The 19,123-nt window shown below is 38.9% G+C and overlaps 1 protein-coding gene across 1 annotated transcript in view; it reads left to right on the top strand.

Annotated features, from left to right (window-relative positions):
- SNCA (synuclein alpha) overlaps window positions 1–19,123 on the top strand; it is a 145,230-nt gene that overhangs the window by 48,784 nt on the left and 77,323 nt on the right. Inside the window, exons 3-5 of the mRNA XM_073601040.1 lie at window positions 588–733; window positions 14,262–14,303; window positions 15,282–15,427. Coding sequence (XP_073457141.1) covers window positions 613–733; window positions 14,262–14,303; window positions 15,282–15,427 — 309 coding nt within the window. The 5' untranslated portion in view covers window positions 588–612. The remainder of the gene's footprint in view (window positions 1–587; window positions 734–14,261; window positions 14,304–15,281; window positions 15,428–19,123) is intronic.

Here is a 19,123-nt window from a genome sequence, read left to right as displayed (position 1 = left end):
AATTGTTGTCTCACCCTAAATCCTAAAGCATATCGCCTGCATCTTTTGTGCTATATATAATGGGAGATTATCTATCTATCTATCTATCTATCTATCTATCTATCTATCTATCTATCTATCTATCTATCTATCTATCTATCTATCTCTCTTTCCCTCTGTAGATATATATGTATATACACGTGTGTGTGTGTGTGTATATGTATAATAGAACTTTTAATTATATCTGGTGTTATTAAGCCCTGTTGCACATAAAATAAGATCCATATACTTAAACAAAATGAGGCATAACGGTACCGTTACATAGCTTAGCTGCAAAAAGACAATGTTGGTGTACATTCACTTTAATTATATTTGTATAATTCAATGACATGTTGTGGTACAGTGGGTGGAGTATAAAAGGGCAGTGTGTGTCAGAAGTCCTTGTGATAGGTCTTTAGGTAGCAGTGTAAAATATCAGGAAATTATTAGACTGAAATTGTCCTTATGGATGGATTCAGATGTTTACTATACTGTAGATAATGCTGATTGTTTGTGATGCTAAAGATAGAATTGCTGATGATTTCGTATGAATGGCTTATCTTTTACAGCACTTCTGAAACATTGTTGTTAGCCATGGACGTCTTCATGAAAGGCTTTTCTAAAGCTAAAGAAGGAGTCGTGGCAGCTGCTGAAAAAACCAGGCAGGGTGTGGCGGAAGCAGCAGGAAAGACAAAAGAGGGCGTCCTTTACATGGGTAGGTACAAACGAATCAATAACCTGTCAGCTGTTACAATGAGGACAGATTTTGATTTCCCCCAAGAATTGTGAGATCTACAAATTTGCATTTGTATTCTTTTCACATGGTGTGAAAGAAGTTTGGATTTTTTTGACAAATGCCTCTAATCAAATGTGGATATTATTCTACAATTCAAAAAGGTGATCTGGATTTTTAATTACTGATATCATTGGGCAAATGGATGCTAGCCTATGGATACAGAAGCTCATAATAAACCTATTAGGATCAAATTTGATAGGTTGTAAGACTACTCAATATTTGCCATGTGATTGCAAGTCCATACTCTTTGAAATCTTATATTCATACTCACCATTCCACCAAAAAAAAATGTATATAATACCATTTCATTTTTCAAAAAGTATAAGCTAGCTGCAAGAACATGTAAAAAAAATCAAATATACTGTGCGTGTATTATAACTACAAACTACAGATTTTATGTTGTCTGTAAGTGCTATGAGGCCATTGCCCCCCCCCCCCCTTTTCCCTTCTCAATTACTGCGTGACTTATCCCTGTCACCGAATATTAGCACACCTGCCAATTTTTCAAGCGGTGCACTTTGGGAGATTATGCAATTTGAAAATTTCAAGAAAGGCAGCATGATCTGTAACGTGCCACAAAAAATTTTAATTTTACACTGATAGATTGTTTTAACTTACAGGATGATATAATCTTCCTTCAAGATGGATTCCAGACAGACATTTTAGACTAAAAAAAAAAAAATGCATGGCTTATGTTCTATCCTTGGTCTGTGTACTTTTTAATCAGGGCAATCAAGTGGGATGATTAGATCACAACCTGCTAGCCATATTGCACATAGGTTAATGAACACATGCTTAAATACTGGTACTTGGCATGATCTGTGATTAAAAGGATCAATGAGGTTAGAGGTGCATCATTATTCATGCTGCCTTGGTTACACATCTTCAGTACTCTCTATCTATATGCTACACAATTTTTGCTGTTGGTGTGGCAGATATAAGGATAAGAGAAAGGCTGTACAGGATCTATTGCGGACAGTTATTGATTGTTCTGCTCTCGATAGGAATATGGACAATTTTTTACAGTATATTCACTAAGATAAATATTGCAGTGATTTGATCATCTTTGTGGAACCTGGTAATGACAAGTGGACCTTGGAGATTAATACAAAAATACACATAACTTAACATGTACTAGAACGGCTAAAAAAAACACAATACTGTGGCCTGAGCACATTCTTTCTGACTTACAACTTCAGTAGATTATTCAGCCAATGGCAATGACATTGCAACACATATATGGTTTTGCTCCAAAGGGTGGTTTCGTTCTGTACACAGATAAGATCATATATGCCTTATGCCGCGTACACACGAGCAGACTTTTTGACCGGACTGGTCCGAGGGACCGAGTCCGGCGGACAATTTGACCATGTGTGGGCTTCATCGGACCTGCAGCGGACTTTGTTGGTCGAAAATCTGACGGACTTTAGATTTGGAACATGTTTCAAATCTTTACGTCGGAACTCTGCCTGACCCAGTTTCTATCAAAAAGTCATCTGTATGCTAGTCCGACGGACGAAAACCGACGCTAGGGCAGCTATTGGTTACTGGCTATCAACTTCCCTATTTTAGTCCGGTCGTACGTCATCACGTACGAATCCGTCGGACTTTGGTGTGATCTTGTGTAGGCAAGTCCGTTCATTGGGAAAGTCCGTTGGAAGTCCGCCGAAAGTCCGTCAGATAGCCTGTCGGACCAGTCCGGTCAAAAAGTCTGCTCGTGTGTACGCGGCATTATAAACCATAGACACAATGTAGTATTAGGGTAGTGGCTGCATGTACTGTTGCTAAAATGTGAAATCTCCTGTACAGAGTGGGGGAATACAGTTTTTTTCTATCAAATGATATAAATTAAACTGTTTTACAAACAATACAAGGATGGAAAATTCGTATTGTGCTGGAACTGTGACATGGTGAATGGAAGGGGTTTCTCTTTATAGAAAATAGTCATCTCTTTACAAACTTTTAGGGTACATTGCACATTTGCTTAAGAGGGGTGTTAATTGCTATCTGTGTGTAAGCAGATGCGGCTGATTTTAGGAAAGCTAGCCTCATGCTGCTTCTGTGGCACTGCTAGGGACATCATGGAGCAGCATGATGTTGACTTTTTTGAGAGGTAGTCTCATCCTGGCCAGTGAAAGGCAGTGAGTAATCAACTGTGCTGGAGTAAAGTGCATAAGGGGCTGTATACTTATTACTTTCTTTAAAAAAAATGCATTGTTCTATTTAAATGCAGGATAGAAACTCAAGGCAATACATTTGGTCCACACTATTAATGCTCCCAATGGCACAGCGGGGTCAAAATGCTGTATGCAATGTTCTCACCAGAGATAGACAACACAAAGCATGAATATGGAATTGTAGCTCAATACACCCTTTCAGACTCGAAGACTAGCAATCTGGAAACTCTGTCATCTTTGCCAGAAATGCTGTAATACTGCAATAGGCCAAATTTTATTAACATTCCAATGTGATACCAAAATGTATAGTGGCCTGAGCTTTAATGCTTTAATGAGCTAATATTGATACTAGTACAGTACAAAAATTGCATCAATCCACAGCGGCTAGCATATTTTTGACTTGTATGCAAACTAATAGTAAACTGCGAGCAGATATAAAAACACAGTTTAGATAGATGCAACTGTATATTTATTGATATATATAAATGATATATATATATAATATATATAAATTAATAATTAATAAATACATTTTCTGTTTTTTGAAATTTTACTACTGTAATTACCTAAGTTTGCTTTCATATAAGTTTTTGCAGTCCTCCGTAGAGCATTACTTTGGGTAGAGGGAGGTCTGACAGAGGTGTAACTAGAACCTTCAGGGCCCCGGTGCAAGAAACCATGAAGGGCCCCAGTGACTCCCCCACCCCCCTCCCATTCGTGCCCCAGGTTTCCAGTTATGGGAGGGCATCCATGGACATCCTCCCAGAACCCTACCTTCCATGTGCCCCCTGGGGCACACATCCAGCACACCGATCACAGATCACAGTAAAGGGCCAATCACAGCGCCCCTTAACCATGTGATCAGTTGATCACATGTAAACAGAATTGCCAGTTATCGGCCCTTTCATCCCACACTGTGTCTGTGCGAGGAAAGGAGAGCCCTTAACCGGCAAGACTGTCAGTACATTGTTTACACTGATAATCAGGATACTGATCATTAGTGCCCCAATTATCAGTGCAGCCTATCAGTGCTGCCTATTAGTGCCACCTATCAGTGCTCATCAATGCCGCCTGTCAGTGCTGCCGATCAGTGCCACCTATCAGTGCTGCCCATGAGTGCCACTTATCAGTGCCTCCTCGTGAGTGCCTCCTGTGGCCAGCAACTCTGCTAGGGCCCCCCGACAGTGGCAGAACACCAGGGCCCAGTTGCAAGTGGAGCCTTTGCGACCCTAGTAGTTCTGACACAGAAATGTAACCAACATGATATCAGACCACTGCCCTTTTCACCAATTCGTGACAAATGACTGGCCAACTTCAAACTGCGATGTCACTGATATGCAATAACGCCACTCTCACCCTCATCCTGCACAAAGATTCTCCAGATCGCAGGACCACAATCTAGGTACAAGCAGCCTGAGAGTTATTGTCACAAGGTTAAGTTAATTAAGCAATTAACCCTTTAAACTGCTACCACCTGCTTTACCAAGAAAGCAAGCAAATTTCAGGAGCTTATCAATAACAATTATGAAGAATAAACGTCTGTACACACACTGTCACCACAGACAAATATATTCAGAGAGTTATACTACAGTAGCGCTCTTCAAGAGACAGGAATTCTTTTGCATTAGCACATTAGGGACAGTTTAACACTTTTCAAAATATAGTTTAATAATGAGAAGTTAAAAAATAGGGCAAATAAAATATGTAAAAAAAAAGATGTTACAAAGAAACAAAGAGACAACAAGGCAACAGAGGAATACAAAGGAGTTGAGGGTGAGAATACTTAACAATGACCTATCCAGGGTTGCAGAGTTAAATGAATAAACAAAAACGGTACAGTGGCTCTCTCAAGTCCGATTATGTGTTCCTTGGTTTGATGTTAAAACTATAACTAGAAAGTGGTTGCATTACACTTTTCTCACACCGGGGGGGGTGTTGACAGAGACCATCTGACAAATCATCGGGTCTAAGTATTTCTATCTCTGAATACCTACCGTTTACAGACTGCTAACGTGCATAGTATTGTCCAGCATGACATTTTCTCCAGAATGCATATAAATGACATGTTTCAGATGTCCACTTTACCTAGGAGGGATAAAGGGTGCCATTGGTTCCTCATATTCTCTAATATAGGGGTGTTTGGATTCAAAATGCTACAAATTACCTGAGGGAGGTAAATATGTCCTTGCTCTGGCTGTGCTATTATTATTTCATGAGTTATGAAATGTATTAAAGTTTTAGAATCTTGGCTGTAGACTGGCTAACCAGTCTCAGGAATGTGGATTGCTATGGAGTTTATGATAGGGGGAAAGCTGCAGATGTCTGTTAAAACTCCAGTCACTCAAGCAGGCAGGTCAGAAATTTTTATTAGGGTTTTCATCAATGTGGATTCAGGTAATAGGCCCAAGAGGGTCTGGAATTTTCTTCTCAAAGATCTGATAAGAAAGGTCCGACATGGCTAACAGTTGTGTACTTCATGAACTGAAGGAGAAAGGGGGGGGCAAGGTCAATGTGGCTATGCCCTTCTCATGACAAAATGGTTGAGATGAGCTGGGGCATAAACAAAATGGATCAATATATGGTAAACGTTCCGCGTTACCCCCAACTGTGATAAACCAATGTGAACTTTAAATTAGTGAAAATCTTGTTTAAAAGTGCATAAAAAACACACAAAATCGCAAATATATGAAACATAAATAATCCTGAGTGCTGCAACTAAAAAACATGAGGTTTTATACAGTTTAAAGAAAAAAGTTCAGTGCGCTACGCAAATAATAATGTGAATATAAAGAAATGAAAAAATTATAGTTCATATGGAAAATGATGGTATCATAAACCGGAGGTGTGATTCCTCTTTAAATCTTCAGCAAATCTTCTATGGCTCTTCTAAGACAGTGCAGAAATAGGAAAAGGGGGCTGCTTACCAGATTTGATGGATCCCCACCACAGAGATCATGCGAGCCTGAACAAACTCCTCTTGGGGTCAGGAACAGCTGGTCTTTGAGTAGAGACAGACTTCCCTCCACGCCTGGTAGTTAAAATTTCAAAGGCGGCAATCAGGAACGCTCTCCTCCATTAGTTGCTCCAGCAGGACCACTCGTAGCAGAAAATAGTATATTTTAAAAGAAAAAGAGGCGCTTTATTGTGCAGTAGTTTAAAATGCTTTAATCCCTGAATGGACAACTGACATCAAAGCATTGGCAGGGTAAAACACCGCAGCTGAGAGTGTGGTGACGTCAGGTCCTCTGGCTCCACCCAACATACCTTTCTCCTAAACAGGCATCGACTGGGAGAGGAGGCTATCATTTTCATTTCTTTATATTCACATTATTATTTGAGTAGCGCACTGAACTTTTTTCTGTGAACAAAATGGATGTCACATACATTTTTTCATTAGCCCAATGGGCACAACTATTGCAGGAGGTGTAGTCAGTCTGGAGTGCTATATACAGACTGTATGTACAGATTGATGGAGAGAGCATAATGAGCAGAGGGATTACTTCATCATTCTGCCACAGGTCCTTTAATGTCCACTCAGTCTAGGCATGGAGTAATATCACTGTATGCCTGAATTGAGAAAGTGTGATCTACTTGGCTGTGCTGTGTGAAGAGGCTGTGTAATGCTCAGGACTAAATCAAAAATACAAATTATTTGGCAAGTAAATTAGTTCCCATACATGAATTCCATATTTTTTTTTTTTTAGCTGGCTGCCTAGACTTCATTCTTAAAGCTGAATTCCAGATATCAAATTCATTGCATGCATACATTGGTAAAGCTTGGGCCAATGTAAGTATGCACATATCATACTTGAGGTGCCTCTGGGAAAGCTGACATTCACTGTCATAGTTGGTGCTACTAGAGTGATAGCCGAGGTCTTCTGGGTCCTGTGCCCAATGGCTTTCCTTCTGCAGACTGACCATAAGAGTTTGCTCACTCGACACTGCAGCCATTCACAGAACACTTTGTACAAGCCATTCTCTGATTGGATGGGCTGGAGACTAGGGGTGGTGATATCACACGCTCTACCCTATCCAATCAAAGAATAATTTCTATTCATTAAAAAACTATAAGAAGTTCTGTGAATGGTGAAAGTGTTGAACAAGCAAAATTCTGTAGTCAGTGTGCAGAGGGGAAGCCCCTTCGGCACAGAACCCAGAAGATTGCGGCTATCACTATAAGAATGCCAATTATTACAGCAATTGTCAGGTTCCCCAGAGGCCCCACAGGTATAGGATATGCAGACTGACATTGGTCCAAGCTAGACTAATGTTAGTATGCAGTAATGATCATACCTGGAGTTCAACTTCAAAGTATAACTAAAGGAAAAACATTTTTTATTAGCTTTTAAAGGAGTGGAGAGGTGAGGAGTACAAAGACAACCAAATAAGTTTATCAGCAAACTTTTTGCGGGCTTTTTTGTGCATCATCTTTAGAAGAGACTTCCTTCTGGGACGACAGCTATGCAGACCAGTTTGATGCAGTGTGCGGTGTATGGTATGAGTACTGACAAGCTGACCCCCCAACCCCTTCAACCTCTGCAGCAATGCTGGCAGCACTCATACACCTATTTCCCAAAGACAGCCTCTGGATATGATGCTGAGCACGTGCACTCAACTTCTTTGGTCGACCATGGCAAGGCCTGTTCTAAGTTGAACCTCTCCTGTTAAACTGCTGTATGGTCTTGGCCACCAGGCTGCAGCACAGTTTCAGGGTCTTGGCAATCTTCCTATAGTCTAGGCCATCTTTATGTAGAGCAACAATTAGTTTTTTCAGATCCTCAGAAAGTTTTTTGCCATGAGGTGCCAAGTTGAACTTCCAGTGACCAGTATGAGAGAGTGAGAGTGATAACACCAAATTTAACACACCTGTTCCCCATTTACACCTGAGACCTTGTAACACTAACGAGTCACATGACACCGGAGAGGGAAAATGGCTAATTGGGCCCCATTTGGACATTTTCACGTAGGGGTGTACTTACTTTTGTTGCCAGCAGTTTAGACATTAATGGCTGTGTATTGAGTTATTTTGAGGAGACAGACATTTACACTGTTATACAAGCTGTACACTCACTACTTTACATTGTAGCAAAGTGTAATTTCTTCAGTGTTGTCACATGAAAACATATAATAAAATATTTACAAAAAAAGTGAGGGGTGTACTCACTTTTGTGAGATACTGTATTTTATAATGTAAAATACTAATACCCTTTAGCGGTTCTATCAATAGTAAAATATTTCCTAAGGTAAATCATTAGAGACTTCTGAAGTTGTTAATTATATGCATTAGTATGGCAAACATATCTCTTTGCATTACTAATGAGATTGATGTTCTAAAATCAAGTTTTCTTTTGAAATATAAGCTTGCCAGAAAGTAGGGCTTCGGCAGAGCAAAATTATAGCACCACAGATGGACAACACTTGTACTTGTTAATCTGAATCAGTATAAAAAAAGTGAGGATGACAAATGAGTCATAGAATGAGATGTGAAGTGTGATATTGAGAGCTAATACAGAATTCCAGGCGTCAAGCTGAGAAGCAAGAGCACGGTAAAGGATACATTTTCCTAAAGAATAGACATACATACATTTCAGCACATGTGTTCATATGTTATGGTCACCTTTGTGACAGAACAAAAGACAGGAAACAAACACCTAGGATTAATTGTAATAGTCTATTGTATCATTTTATAAATTTAAGGACCAGTTCCTGCCAGTAGATGCTCTTTACCAATTTAAAGCTGATACCCATGTCGATAAAACAAACACACCCTTATGTAAATATTAGATATTTTTTAATCACTTGACCCCTGGAAGGTTTTACCCTCTTCTGACCGGGGCATTTTTTTTGTTATTCAGCACTTTTTATCACCTCCCACCTGCCATATAGTAAAAGGACGGCGGGCGGATCCCCTCTTGTTCAGGGGCAACGTCATATGATGCCTATCAGTGGCATCTCCTCGCAGGGGAGACCTGTACAGGTCATTAGTGGCCTGATTATCAGGGCAGCCCCAGCAGTGCTGCCAGTCAGTGACCATCTGACACTAATCTGTGCCCATCAGTGATGCCAATTTGTGTCCATCGGTGATAGCAATCTGTGCACATTAGTAGAGCCAGTCAGTGCTGCCTTTCAGGGGCCCTCAGTGCCTGATAATCAGTGCCATCCCATCAGTGACACCTATTAGTGCCTATCATTGCCGCTCATCAGTGCCGCCTATCTGTGCCACCTATCATTGCCCATAAGTGCCGCCTATCAGTGTTCATCGGTGCCGCATATCATTGCCGCCTATCAGTGCCTATCAGTGCCTCATATTAGTGCCTCCTCATCAGTGCCACCTCATCAGTGACCATAGGTGCTGACTCATCAATGCCCATTAGTGCAGCCTATCAGTACCCATCAGTGCAGCCTTATTAGCGCACATCAGTGTTAGGAGAAAAATTACTTATTTACAAAATTTTCTGACAGAAACTTTTATTTTTTCAATAGTCTTTTTTCGTTTTTTTTTTTTTTTAGCAAAGAATAAAAACGCAGCGGTGATTAAATACCACCAAAAGAAAGCTCTATTTGTGTGGAAAAAAAAAAACAATAAAAATTTGGATACAGTGTTGCTTGACTGCGCAATTGTCATTCAAAATGTGACAGCATAAAAGCAGAAAATTGGCCTGGAAATTAAAGGGGTAAAAGTGCCCAGTATTGAAGCGATTAAATGGCAATTGTGCAGTCATGCAACACTGTAAGCAAATTAAATGTGTGTCATTTTTTTCACACAAATATGGCTTTCTTTTGGTGCGATTTGATCACCACTGGATTTTTTGAAAGATTTAGAAAATTCAGAAAAAAAAATATTTTCTAATTTCTGTTATAAAACATATCCAATAAAAATTTCTAAATAAAGTGAGGCCAAAATGTTCTCTGCTACATGTCTTTGCCTTTGTAGAACTGTGATAGGGTGGTGGACAAACTGGCGCTAACAGACACTATCTGGGAGGGTCATTAATTGACACTGATGTTGCTAGTGACACTAATACAGTGATAATATTGTACAATGACACTGTACTAATGACACTGGCTGGGAAAGGATTAACATCTAGGGGAAATCAAGAGGTTAGCTATGTGCCTAACAATGTGTAATGTGCGTAATATATGCTGCTTTTACTTTATTGTCTGCCTGTTTTTTCTCCCTGCTTTTCAGGGAGAAGAAACACCCAGACCGCTGATCCTATGCACACAGAATTCTGTGTGTTTGTAAAACACACAACTCTGTGTATGAATGGATGTAGCCGATCAGCTAATTTCAGACAAAATTATTGGCTGAAATCTGCTGCCAAACTCATGCTGTGTCCAATCACAGCATGGGTCTGGTAGGAGGGCATGTGCATGCGGACTCTGAACCTGGAAGAAAGGCCCAATGTACAGGCACATGATTTTGCCTATAGCTGCCACCCACTTATATTTACATTGAGCATTCAGCAGATGGTTAACCACTTCAGCCCCAGGAGCATCTACCCACTTCCTGACCAGGCCATTTTTTGCGATACAGCACTGCGTCGCTTTAACTGACAATTACGCGGCAGTGCAACCCTGTACCCAAACAAATTTGATGTCCTTTTGTTTCCCACAAATAGACCTCACTTTTGGCTGTATTTGATCAACTCTGTGGTTTTTATTTTTTGCGCTATAAACAAAAAAAAGAGCGACAATTTTGAAAATAATGTATATCGTGGGCAATCCGCGCTACCCTCTAACAAATGTCAAAAATATATGTGACTAGATATTCCTAAAATGACCTGAATAAAGGAGCTGCAACCTAAAAAATCCTGAACATAAGATTTTTAACAAGATGCATAAACAGAACTAGGTGTGCTACCTACAAAATACAAACTTGCACAAAAGTCAGTGATCTGAATGAACGTGAAAACATATAAATAAATATAAATAAATCAATTATGTGTAAAATCCATCAGGGTGCTTGATAACGTCCTTGTAAGCTGACACCCAGCGGTATAAGCCTTTGCTGGGAACAAATCCTTCAATCAAGCGGGGGATATAATCTTTATCATATATGCCAAGCAAAAGTAAAGGAGGCTGCTTACCAGATATGTAGGACCCCTATTACAGAGATCTTTAGGGCTTCGGGTGTATCAAACCTTCAGATAAGGACAGCTGGTTCGGACTTCCAACAAGATCCGGCAGTTTATGGACACTGTGGTACTAGTGCAGGTAACTGCAGTATTCTCCTTTTGCACTTTATTCAGAAAAGACCATTCGTGGCATGTAGAGAAGGATTAAAAGGAGGAAAGAAAATGCTTCATTGTGCAGCAGATTAATAAAATCCTTTTATTTCCATTTAATGTATGGCTAACATCATAAAAGCTTAGGCAGAGCAAAAAGTAAACGGAAAAAAAAAACCAGCGGCTTCGGCCATCCAGCTGGTACGTGGTAACGTCAGGTCCTACAGCTCCACCCGACGCTGCATTTCTCCGTAAGAGGCATCGACCAGGAGAACTCTCTCATTCGATGCCTACTTACGGAGAAACGCAGCGTCGGATGGAGCTGTAGGACCTGATGTCACCACGTACCAGCTGGCTGGCCGAAGCTGCGGCTGTGTGTTTTTCGTTTACTTTTTGCTCTGCCTAAGCTTTTATGATGTTAGCCGTCCAATAAATGGAAATAAAATGATTTTATTAATCTGCTGCACTATGAAGCATTTTCTTTCCTCCTTTTAATGCTTTACTACATGCCACAAATGGTCTTTTCTGGATAAAGGGCAAAAGGAGAATACTGCAGTTACCTGCACTAGTACCGCAATGTCCAGAAACTGCCAGATCTTGTTGGAAGTCCGAACCAGCTGTCCTTATCTGAAGGTTTGATACATCTGAAGCCCTAAAGATCTCTGTAATAGGAGTCCTACATATCTGGTAAGCAGCCTCCTTTACTTTTGCTTGGCATATATGATGAAGATTATATCCCCCGTTTGATTGAAGGATTTGTTCCCAGCGAAGGCTTATACCGCTGGGTGTCAGCTTACAAGGACGTTATCAAGCCCCCTAATGGATTTTATACATAATTGATTTCATTTATATTTATTTATATGTTTTCATGTTCATTCAGATCACTAACTTTTGTGCAAGTTTGTATTTTTTTAGGTAGCGCACCTAGTTCTGTTTATGAATTTTGAAAATAAAACAACATTTTTTACTTTCTGCTATAAAACATTTCCCAAAATGAAAAAAAAAACAAATGTATTCAGCAGTTTAGGCCGATATGTATTCTGCTACATATTTTTGGTAAAAAAAATTACAATAAGCGTATATTGATGGTTTCCGCAAAAGTTATCGCGTCTACAAAATAAGGGATAGATTTATGTCATTTTTATTATTATTCTTTTTTTTACTAGTAATTGCGGCAATCAGTGATTTCTAGCGGGACTGCAACATTGCGGCGGACAGATCGGACACCTAACTGACATTTTTGTCACTTTTTTGGGAACCAGTGACATTGTTACAGTAATCAGTGCTAAAAATATGCACTGTTTTTGTACTAATGACACTGGCAGGGAAGGTGTTAACATCTGGGGCGATCAATGGGTTAAATGTGTTCCCTGCAGGTGTTTTCTAACTGTATGGGGGACTGTGTGACTGGAGAAACACACAGATCCATCTTCCTGCTTAGCAGAAAGACAGGATCTATGTGATCTCCCCTGTCAGAACGGAGATCTGCCTTGTTTACACAGGCAGATCCCAGTTCTATCACTGCGGGGAACGATCGCGGGTGGTCGGCAAACATCAAGTCTGCTGGACCCGCTGATTGCCTCCCCTGCTGGCCAATGGAAGCACCCACAAGAGCTATGTAGATTCGTGGGACTGTGCCACCTTGCTGCAGTATAATGATGGAGGCTGGTTGGCAAGCGGTTAAATCATTACCTGTGATTTTCTATAAAGCTAGAACATGTACATTTTTCGTGTCTTTACACTAATGTCCTGTTACCTGCACATCGGGTGGAAAGACTGGACCATTACTAAGATCCAATCAGGCTGTGGGGCTTGTGGTCTTGTTGGTGGGCAAAGAGAGCCCAATGAAAGAGTGATTGCATCATCTGTGTGGTAATGTTCCTTTACCGTCCAGTCAGCTGACTTGGAATGGTTGGAAAAGTTGTTCCACAGTAAAGTAAAATTATGTGAATGTGTTGTTTGTCTGGTGTGCCTGAGGCAAGGGATTAAAGTGATACTAAAGTCTTGTCTTTTTTTTTGTTAAAAAATAACAAACATGTTATACTTACCTGCTCTGTGTAACGGTTTTATACAGAGCAGCCCGGATCCTTCTCTTCTCTGGTCCCTCGCTGGCACTCCTGGTCCCTCCTTCCTCCTAAATGCCCCCACAGCAAGCAGCTTGCTATGGGGGCACCCGAGCCATTGCTCTGTGTGTCCATTCAGACACAGAGACGTGGCATGGCCCCGCATTCACAACAGCACGAGCCAATGGTGCCCCACCGCTGTATCAGCTAATAAGGAGGGAGAGTCCCAGACAGCCGAGACTCTCGCACAACATCCTTAAATCAAGATGGGGCTCAGGTAGCTCTCACCACCTAAGAATAGCATCCATATTTGCTTTACCATTACTGTTCACTCCCACATCCTGCCCTTTCTTTGTGGTTTCCTTTGGTTTTAATAAAAACCTCCTCTCTACAAGCAATTAATGAAATCCTTTCAGTTTAGATGAACCCCTCTCTCTCAACTATGCCCCTGAAGAAGGACCCTACAAACACAAAATACCCCGAAACGTGTCGGGCTTGAGAAGAGTTTTTTGGTTCCTTTTATCATTGCCTCCTACTTGGTGTTCATCACGTTTACTATGTAGTATTACTATGTTACTCTAAATATCCATTTTGTTTTTAATATTTGTATTTTCCAACACGAATAAAATTTATATGTTTTTACTATGTATATTAGCTTCTACCTGTATAATTTTTCTTTGTCTATGCAAGTGCCGGGAAAGTCCACCTTGGGGAACCCATTGTCTTGTGTTTAAGTGTCCAGACTTGCAATTAAAACTCGGTGTGGAATGATGAAGAGAGTGTGTTAGAAAACATATTATAGCTATAGTTGTCTCACCTCAGTATTCCTTTGGTGAAATCTTAGTAGATTTGTACTTCTAAATTTACTATGCAAATATTTGTATACTGGTTCATCAACTTTGTTTGACATTATTACAAGTATATCAGAATATTTGTTATTCTTCACTGACGTGAATTGTGTTGCTTTTGTTGCCTTCAGGTTCCAAGACAAAAGAAGGTGTTGTACATGGAGTAACAACAGGTATAGAAAAAAAACTTCTGTTTCTATTTGCCTCTTATGATTCATGACAATAACAAAATGGTGGAAATGATTTAACCAATATAAATTAAATTCCACATTTGAAAGGTAACTTTAAAACCAAAGCTTTTTTTATTACTTTATTTTAATAACAATCTCATCCTAGAAGACATATTTTACCCCATTAAACAATCCACAATGAAGAGATTTCGATTTGGTCATTATATGGACAAAGGGGATTGCTTTGTAATGTCATGTGCCAATGTAAATATCTTTATTAGTGGACTTTCCTTGATTGTGAGTGAGATGGACATTATATTGCACTTTGCATTGCATTGTACCCCCAGGCTGCCATGACTAGTTTGTCAACAGTATGGCATAGGAATTATAATTTACTAATAAGCTATTGTGCAAATAATTATAGAGTTGCTAACCATGACAGCTTGAATTATTTTCCAGCATAGCTGACATTACCTTATAATTATTTTATGGGATTTTGATTTACAAAAGTACTGCACCCCATGGTATATTCTGCAGCTAACATGAAACTACCTTTTATCAATAGAAAGAGCAAAGAGTAACTTTTTCTACTTTTTGTAGTCTCATAACCTGCTCCTCGCAAACTATTAGATTCATACTATATCAGTCCTTGCAAATTGTCAAAAATAATATCATTATAACATTTCATCCCCAAAGTAAGTACATTTTAATAGAATGGCCATGAAAAGGTTTAGGTTTTTCTTAGGGTAAAGGTGCTTTGCCTTTGCAGTGTATATTTGACCCACAGTAATGATGACCCATTCAGATGACCAAATTAATTAAATAAATGAAACAATAATTGTTTTTGGTTGTTGTAGGCTACTGCTCTTTTCATTTCTCTCATTGCCTTATTGATTAAGTTTAGTACTGTGCTGATAGTACATTTCGTATTGTACATTACTAGGTCATAATGCTTGAATTCTAATTTTCTATTATTACCAGTGGCTGAGAAAACCAAAGAACAAGTTTCTCATGTGGGTGGAGCAATGGTTACAGGAGTGACTGCAGTAGCACACAGAACAGTAGAGGGTGCTGGAAATATTGCTGCTGCAACAGGATTGATGAAGAAGGATCAGTTGGGTAAACAGGTATGTACAGTCTAACTGCAGTTCGGGTGTGTAACGATGTAAGACTGCAAGTGATGTACATTAATCTTCTTAATATTAAATATGCTAAAGAATGTTTTTATTGGTGACCTGGTAACCCTCAACCCTACACCGAAGCTAAACAGCTAATACAATTGTTGTTAGCTTAACTTTATTTATTAAATGTGGACTTCAGTTTTGTTGAGAAAAAAAAACTCATCAAGGTCAACAATATATTACAAGGATAGCCACACAAAAGTTTCCCAGGAAATTACACTGTATAATGATTTGCTTTAAAACAGACACAACATTTGCAAATACTATATATGTGAAAGCCACACTGCCTTGTCAAGGCCTATCTGTGAAGTGTGATTCTAACTCATCTTTGAAAGTCTCCATATTGGAGCATACAGTATATAGCAATGGATAAAAAAGAGCAGGTATATTAAAATGATTTTTTTTTTCAAGCTTTGTTTTTCTATAGTCACTTAAATAGGCCATGCAAGAGCTTACTGAAAGTAATATTTAGAGAAAAATATTTGCAAATGGGATAGTGTAGTGTGGGTTGTTTTAACAGATAAAAGTTATATGCAACCTACAATTGACATTTATCATGTAACAACTATAAAAAAAAAAAGTGTGGGGTATTTTACATCTTGAGAAAAGTCTTTTTGAGTCATTGCATTAATAATCTTCATTAAAGAGGGGCTAACAAAGTAAAAATGTCAAAGATAGGCAGATGTCACAATTTGTAATAAAGCTCTAATCAGGTATTAAAAAAAAACATGCAGACCATTTTAATCTCTTAGTAGTGATGCTAGGATCCTGACAGACCTGAGGTACCCCAAGGCATAATGGTGCTTTGTGGTGTGCAGATGGATAATTCTGGATTGTGACGTAGTAAAAAAGGCACAATATTGTAAACACAGAACAAGAAGAGTTTTATATATATATATAAGATAAATAGACAAAAGTTTGTGGACAACTTGCATTAAACTTGTGGGTAAATAAGAGTTTTAAACCTTTAGGGTAAATAAGACCAGAATTTTTGCTAAGTGGAAGTGGACTTGATAATAAAGTTGGCAGTGCCTCCATCCAAAACAGGACCTCTGTGAAGGGTACTCCCTGGGAAATTAACCAGCAATCTCTTTAAAGTAATTGTGAGAAGAATAACTACTGCAACCAGCATATGACATAAATTGTAAGCATATAGAAGCACACCAGTACAAAAAAAAACAAGCTTTATAAAGAAAGAGATTAATAACAGTACATATATCCAATGTACAATGTGTTGGAGACCCGAAGACAAGTTCAGTGGTCACGAGGGATCCTTCAACTGTTATTCGATCAGCTTGGAACATAGCTTCTCCCTGGCAGGAACTGTGGTGTGGCACTGAAACTCAGAGTCAGTCTATCTACTCTACTCTTTAGTTCCTCCCTAGTAGTTTCAAAAATAACAAGTGGGTTATATAAACTCCAGTGCAAAAAAACAGGTTCAATTACTTATATACAGCAAGGTGATCACTACATACATACAGTAGCACAGACTTACCTATCTGGCACTTGTGTGTTTGAGAATAATTTCCCAAACAAAAATTATAATGAGTTGTTTTTATCAATCAAATTTCTTTTTAAAAACACACATCAAATTATATGAATACAGACTAAATATGGAATATGTATTTACTAGACATGTATTCACAATAAATAGTTAGATTATAGATGACATACATAAATTCTTACATAAAATACCAAATTATTCACAATACTAACTAATGGGTTTTGATGCAATGCAAAGTAAACAAAAGGATTGATTTTTTCCCGTAGCCACAATAAGCATATATATATATATATATATATTTAACTATCAGGAAAAAAATCAGTGATTTACGCAGCCAACAGTTACCCCTCTGCAGCAAGAGTAAGGGTTAAACTACGTGAAACAAATGGTACACTAATATAGCACCAAACAAAAGATGATAACATTTTGAAAAACAAAAATAAAGTTAAAGAAAAATCTACAATAGTTGTTGCATCTGGGAATAATAATCTAAATGTCATGAACAATCAATAATAAGTATATGCAAATAATCAATGAGTCAGGAAAGATCAATGTAACATAATTACCCTTCCAAAATGGCTGCTGACTTACAATGGTCTTTACTAAAGTCCCCTAAGATGGTTGCCTTTCCCAAAATGGTGTCTTGTTAAGGAGGAGCTTCATCTTTCATCCTTAAAGTATCAGAGTATAAGGCATGATGATGAGGGTATGAAGTGTGTCAAGTGTATGTAGTGATGAGTGTGGTGAGTGTAAGCAGTGTGTTGTAGTGTGTCCTAATGGCTTACTCTCCTGGTCCTATATACTGTTCTGGACAATAAGCTCATAAAATGTTTTAATAACCTATCACAGAAGGTGGAATTTCTTTCCATTGGTTGATGAAATTAACTTCCTTGTTTGATCAGACATTACCTCTTTTAACCACCAACTGTCATTCCAAGACCAGTTATATATTTATTCTAAATAACTTGTTGTAGAACTATGCACTTCTTATGATACAAATGTGGCCATGTGATATTTCTAATATATATATATATATATATATATATATATAGTTATAGGATATATCTCTAAACACAATAATTTGTATATTTAAACCATATGGGATATTTCTAATCAAATTAATACATATTACCTACTAGATGATTATTATGCCAGCAGACAATGCAATCATGACTTGATCTATTTCATGGAATATAATATATCAGGTATAGTCTTATATTCATACACTTTTAGACATATGTGGTTATGGCATGATTCTCAGTAGAATATTATCCTAAACACATAAACACAATTCCATCGTTCCCCTCGTTTTGGCATATTTGGACCATGGAAGTTGTACATCTATATTTATGTCATTGTTCTGAGATATCTTAAAATAATGTCTGAGCTGTATTTCCTAAGAAGAGCTCTTTCACACTGGGGTGGTGGGGGCGGCAGCTGCGAAGCGCCGCTAGTTTTAGCGGCGCTTTACTGCTGCTTTGGCGCCGCTATTTGGGTGGGAGCGGGGCGCTTTAAAATCGCCCGTGTATCGCCGCTGCCGAAGCACTTTGCAGGTGCTTCGGTAGCACTGCCTATGCATTCCAATGGGCAGGGGCGGTGAGGAGCGGTATATACACCACTCGCAAACCACTCCAAAGATGCTGCTTGCAGGACTTTTTCTAGCGTCCTGCAAGCGCACCACCTGCAGTCACACTGGGACTGCAGGTGAGGCATTTTTCAGGCACTTTACAGGTGCTATTTTTAGCGCTAAAGTGCCTGAAAAATGCCCCTGTGTGAAAGGAGACTAAATTATGAAGAATTTGAGGAGGTAATCCAGGTGTTTACTAGCTTTGTCTGTTTACCAACGTATCTTAGAATTGTCCAGCTTGGTAAACATTTCCCCCAAGGCTTTCATGTGAGACTTTGTTTGAGGATGGTATTCTCACCTGAGAGAAGCAATTGAGTTTGCTGTGTTTCAAAGTTTTATTACTAATTCAAGGCTCTTCAAATAACTTCTACTTAGTGACCAAGTATCCTTGGCTTTTATATACCCAGTTTTGCAAAGAGCTTGTTTAAAAACCTTCAACAGGGTGATAAAAAACACATGATGTCCCTGATTAAGTGTCCTGAGTTTAACCTTTGTTTTGAGGCTTATTCAG

The sequence above is a fragment of the Aquarana catesbeiana genome, linkage group LG01, assembly GCF_042186555.1.
Source record: "Aquarana catesbeiana isolate 2022-GZ linkage group LG01, ASM4218655v1, whole genome shotgun sequence".
Lineage (NCBI taxonomy): Eukaryota > Metazoa > Chordata > Amphibia > Anura > Ranidae > Aquarana > Aquarana catesbeiana.
This window is presented reverse-complemented; position numbering and strand designations above follow the sequence as displayed.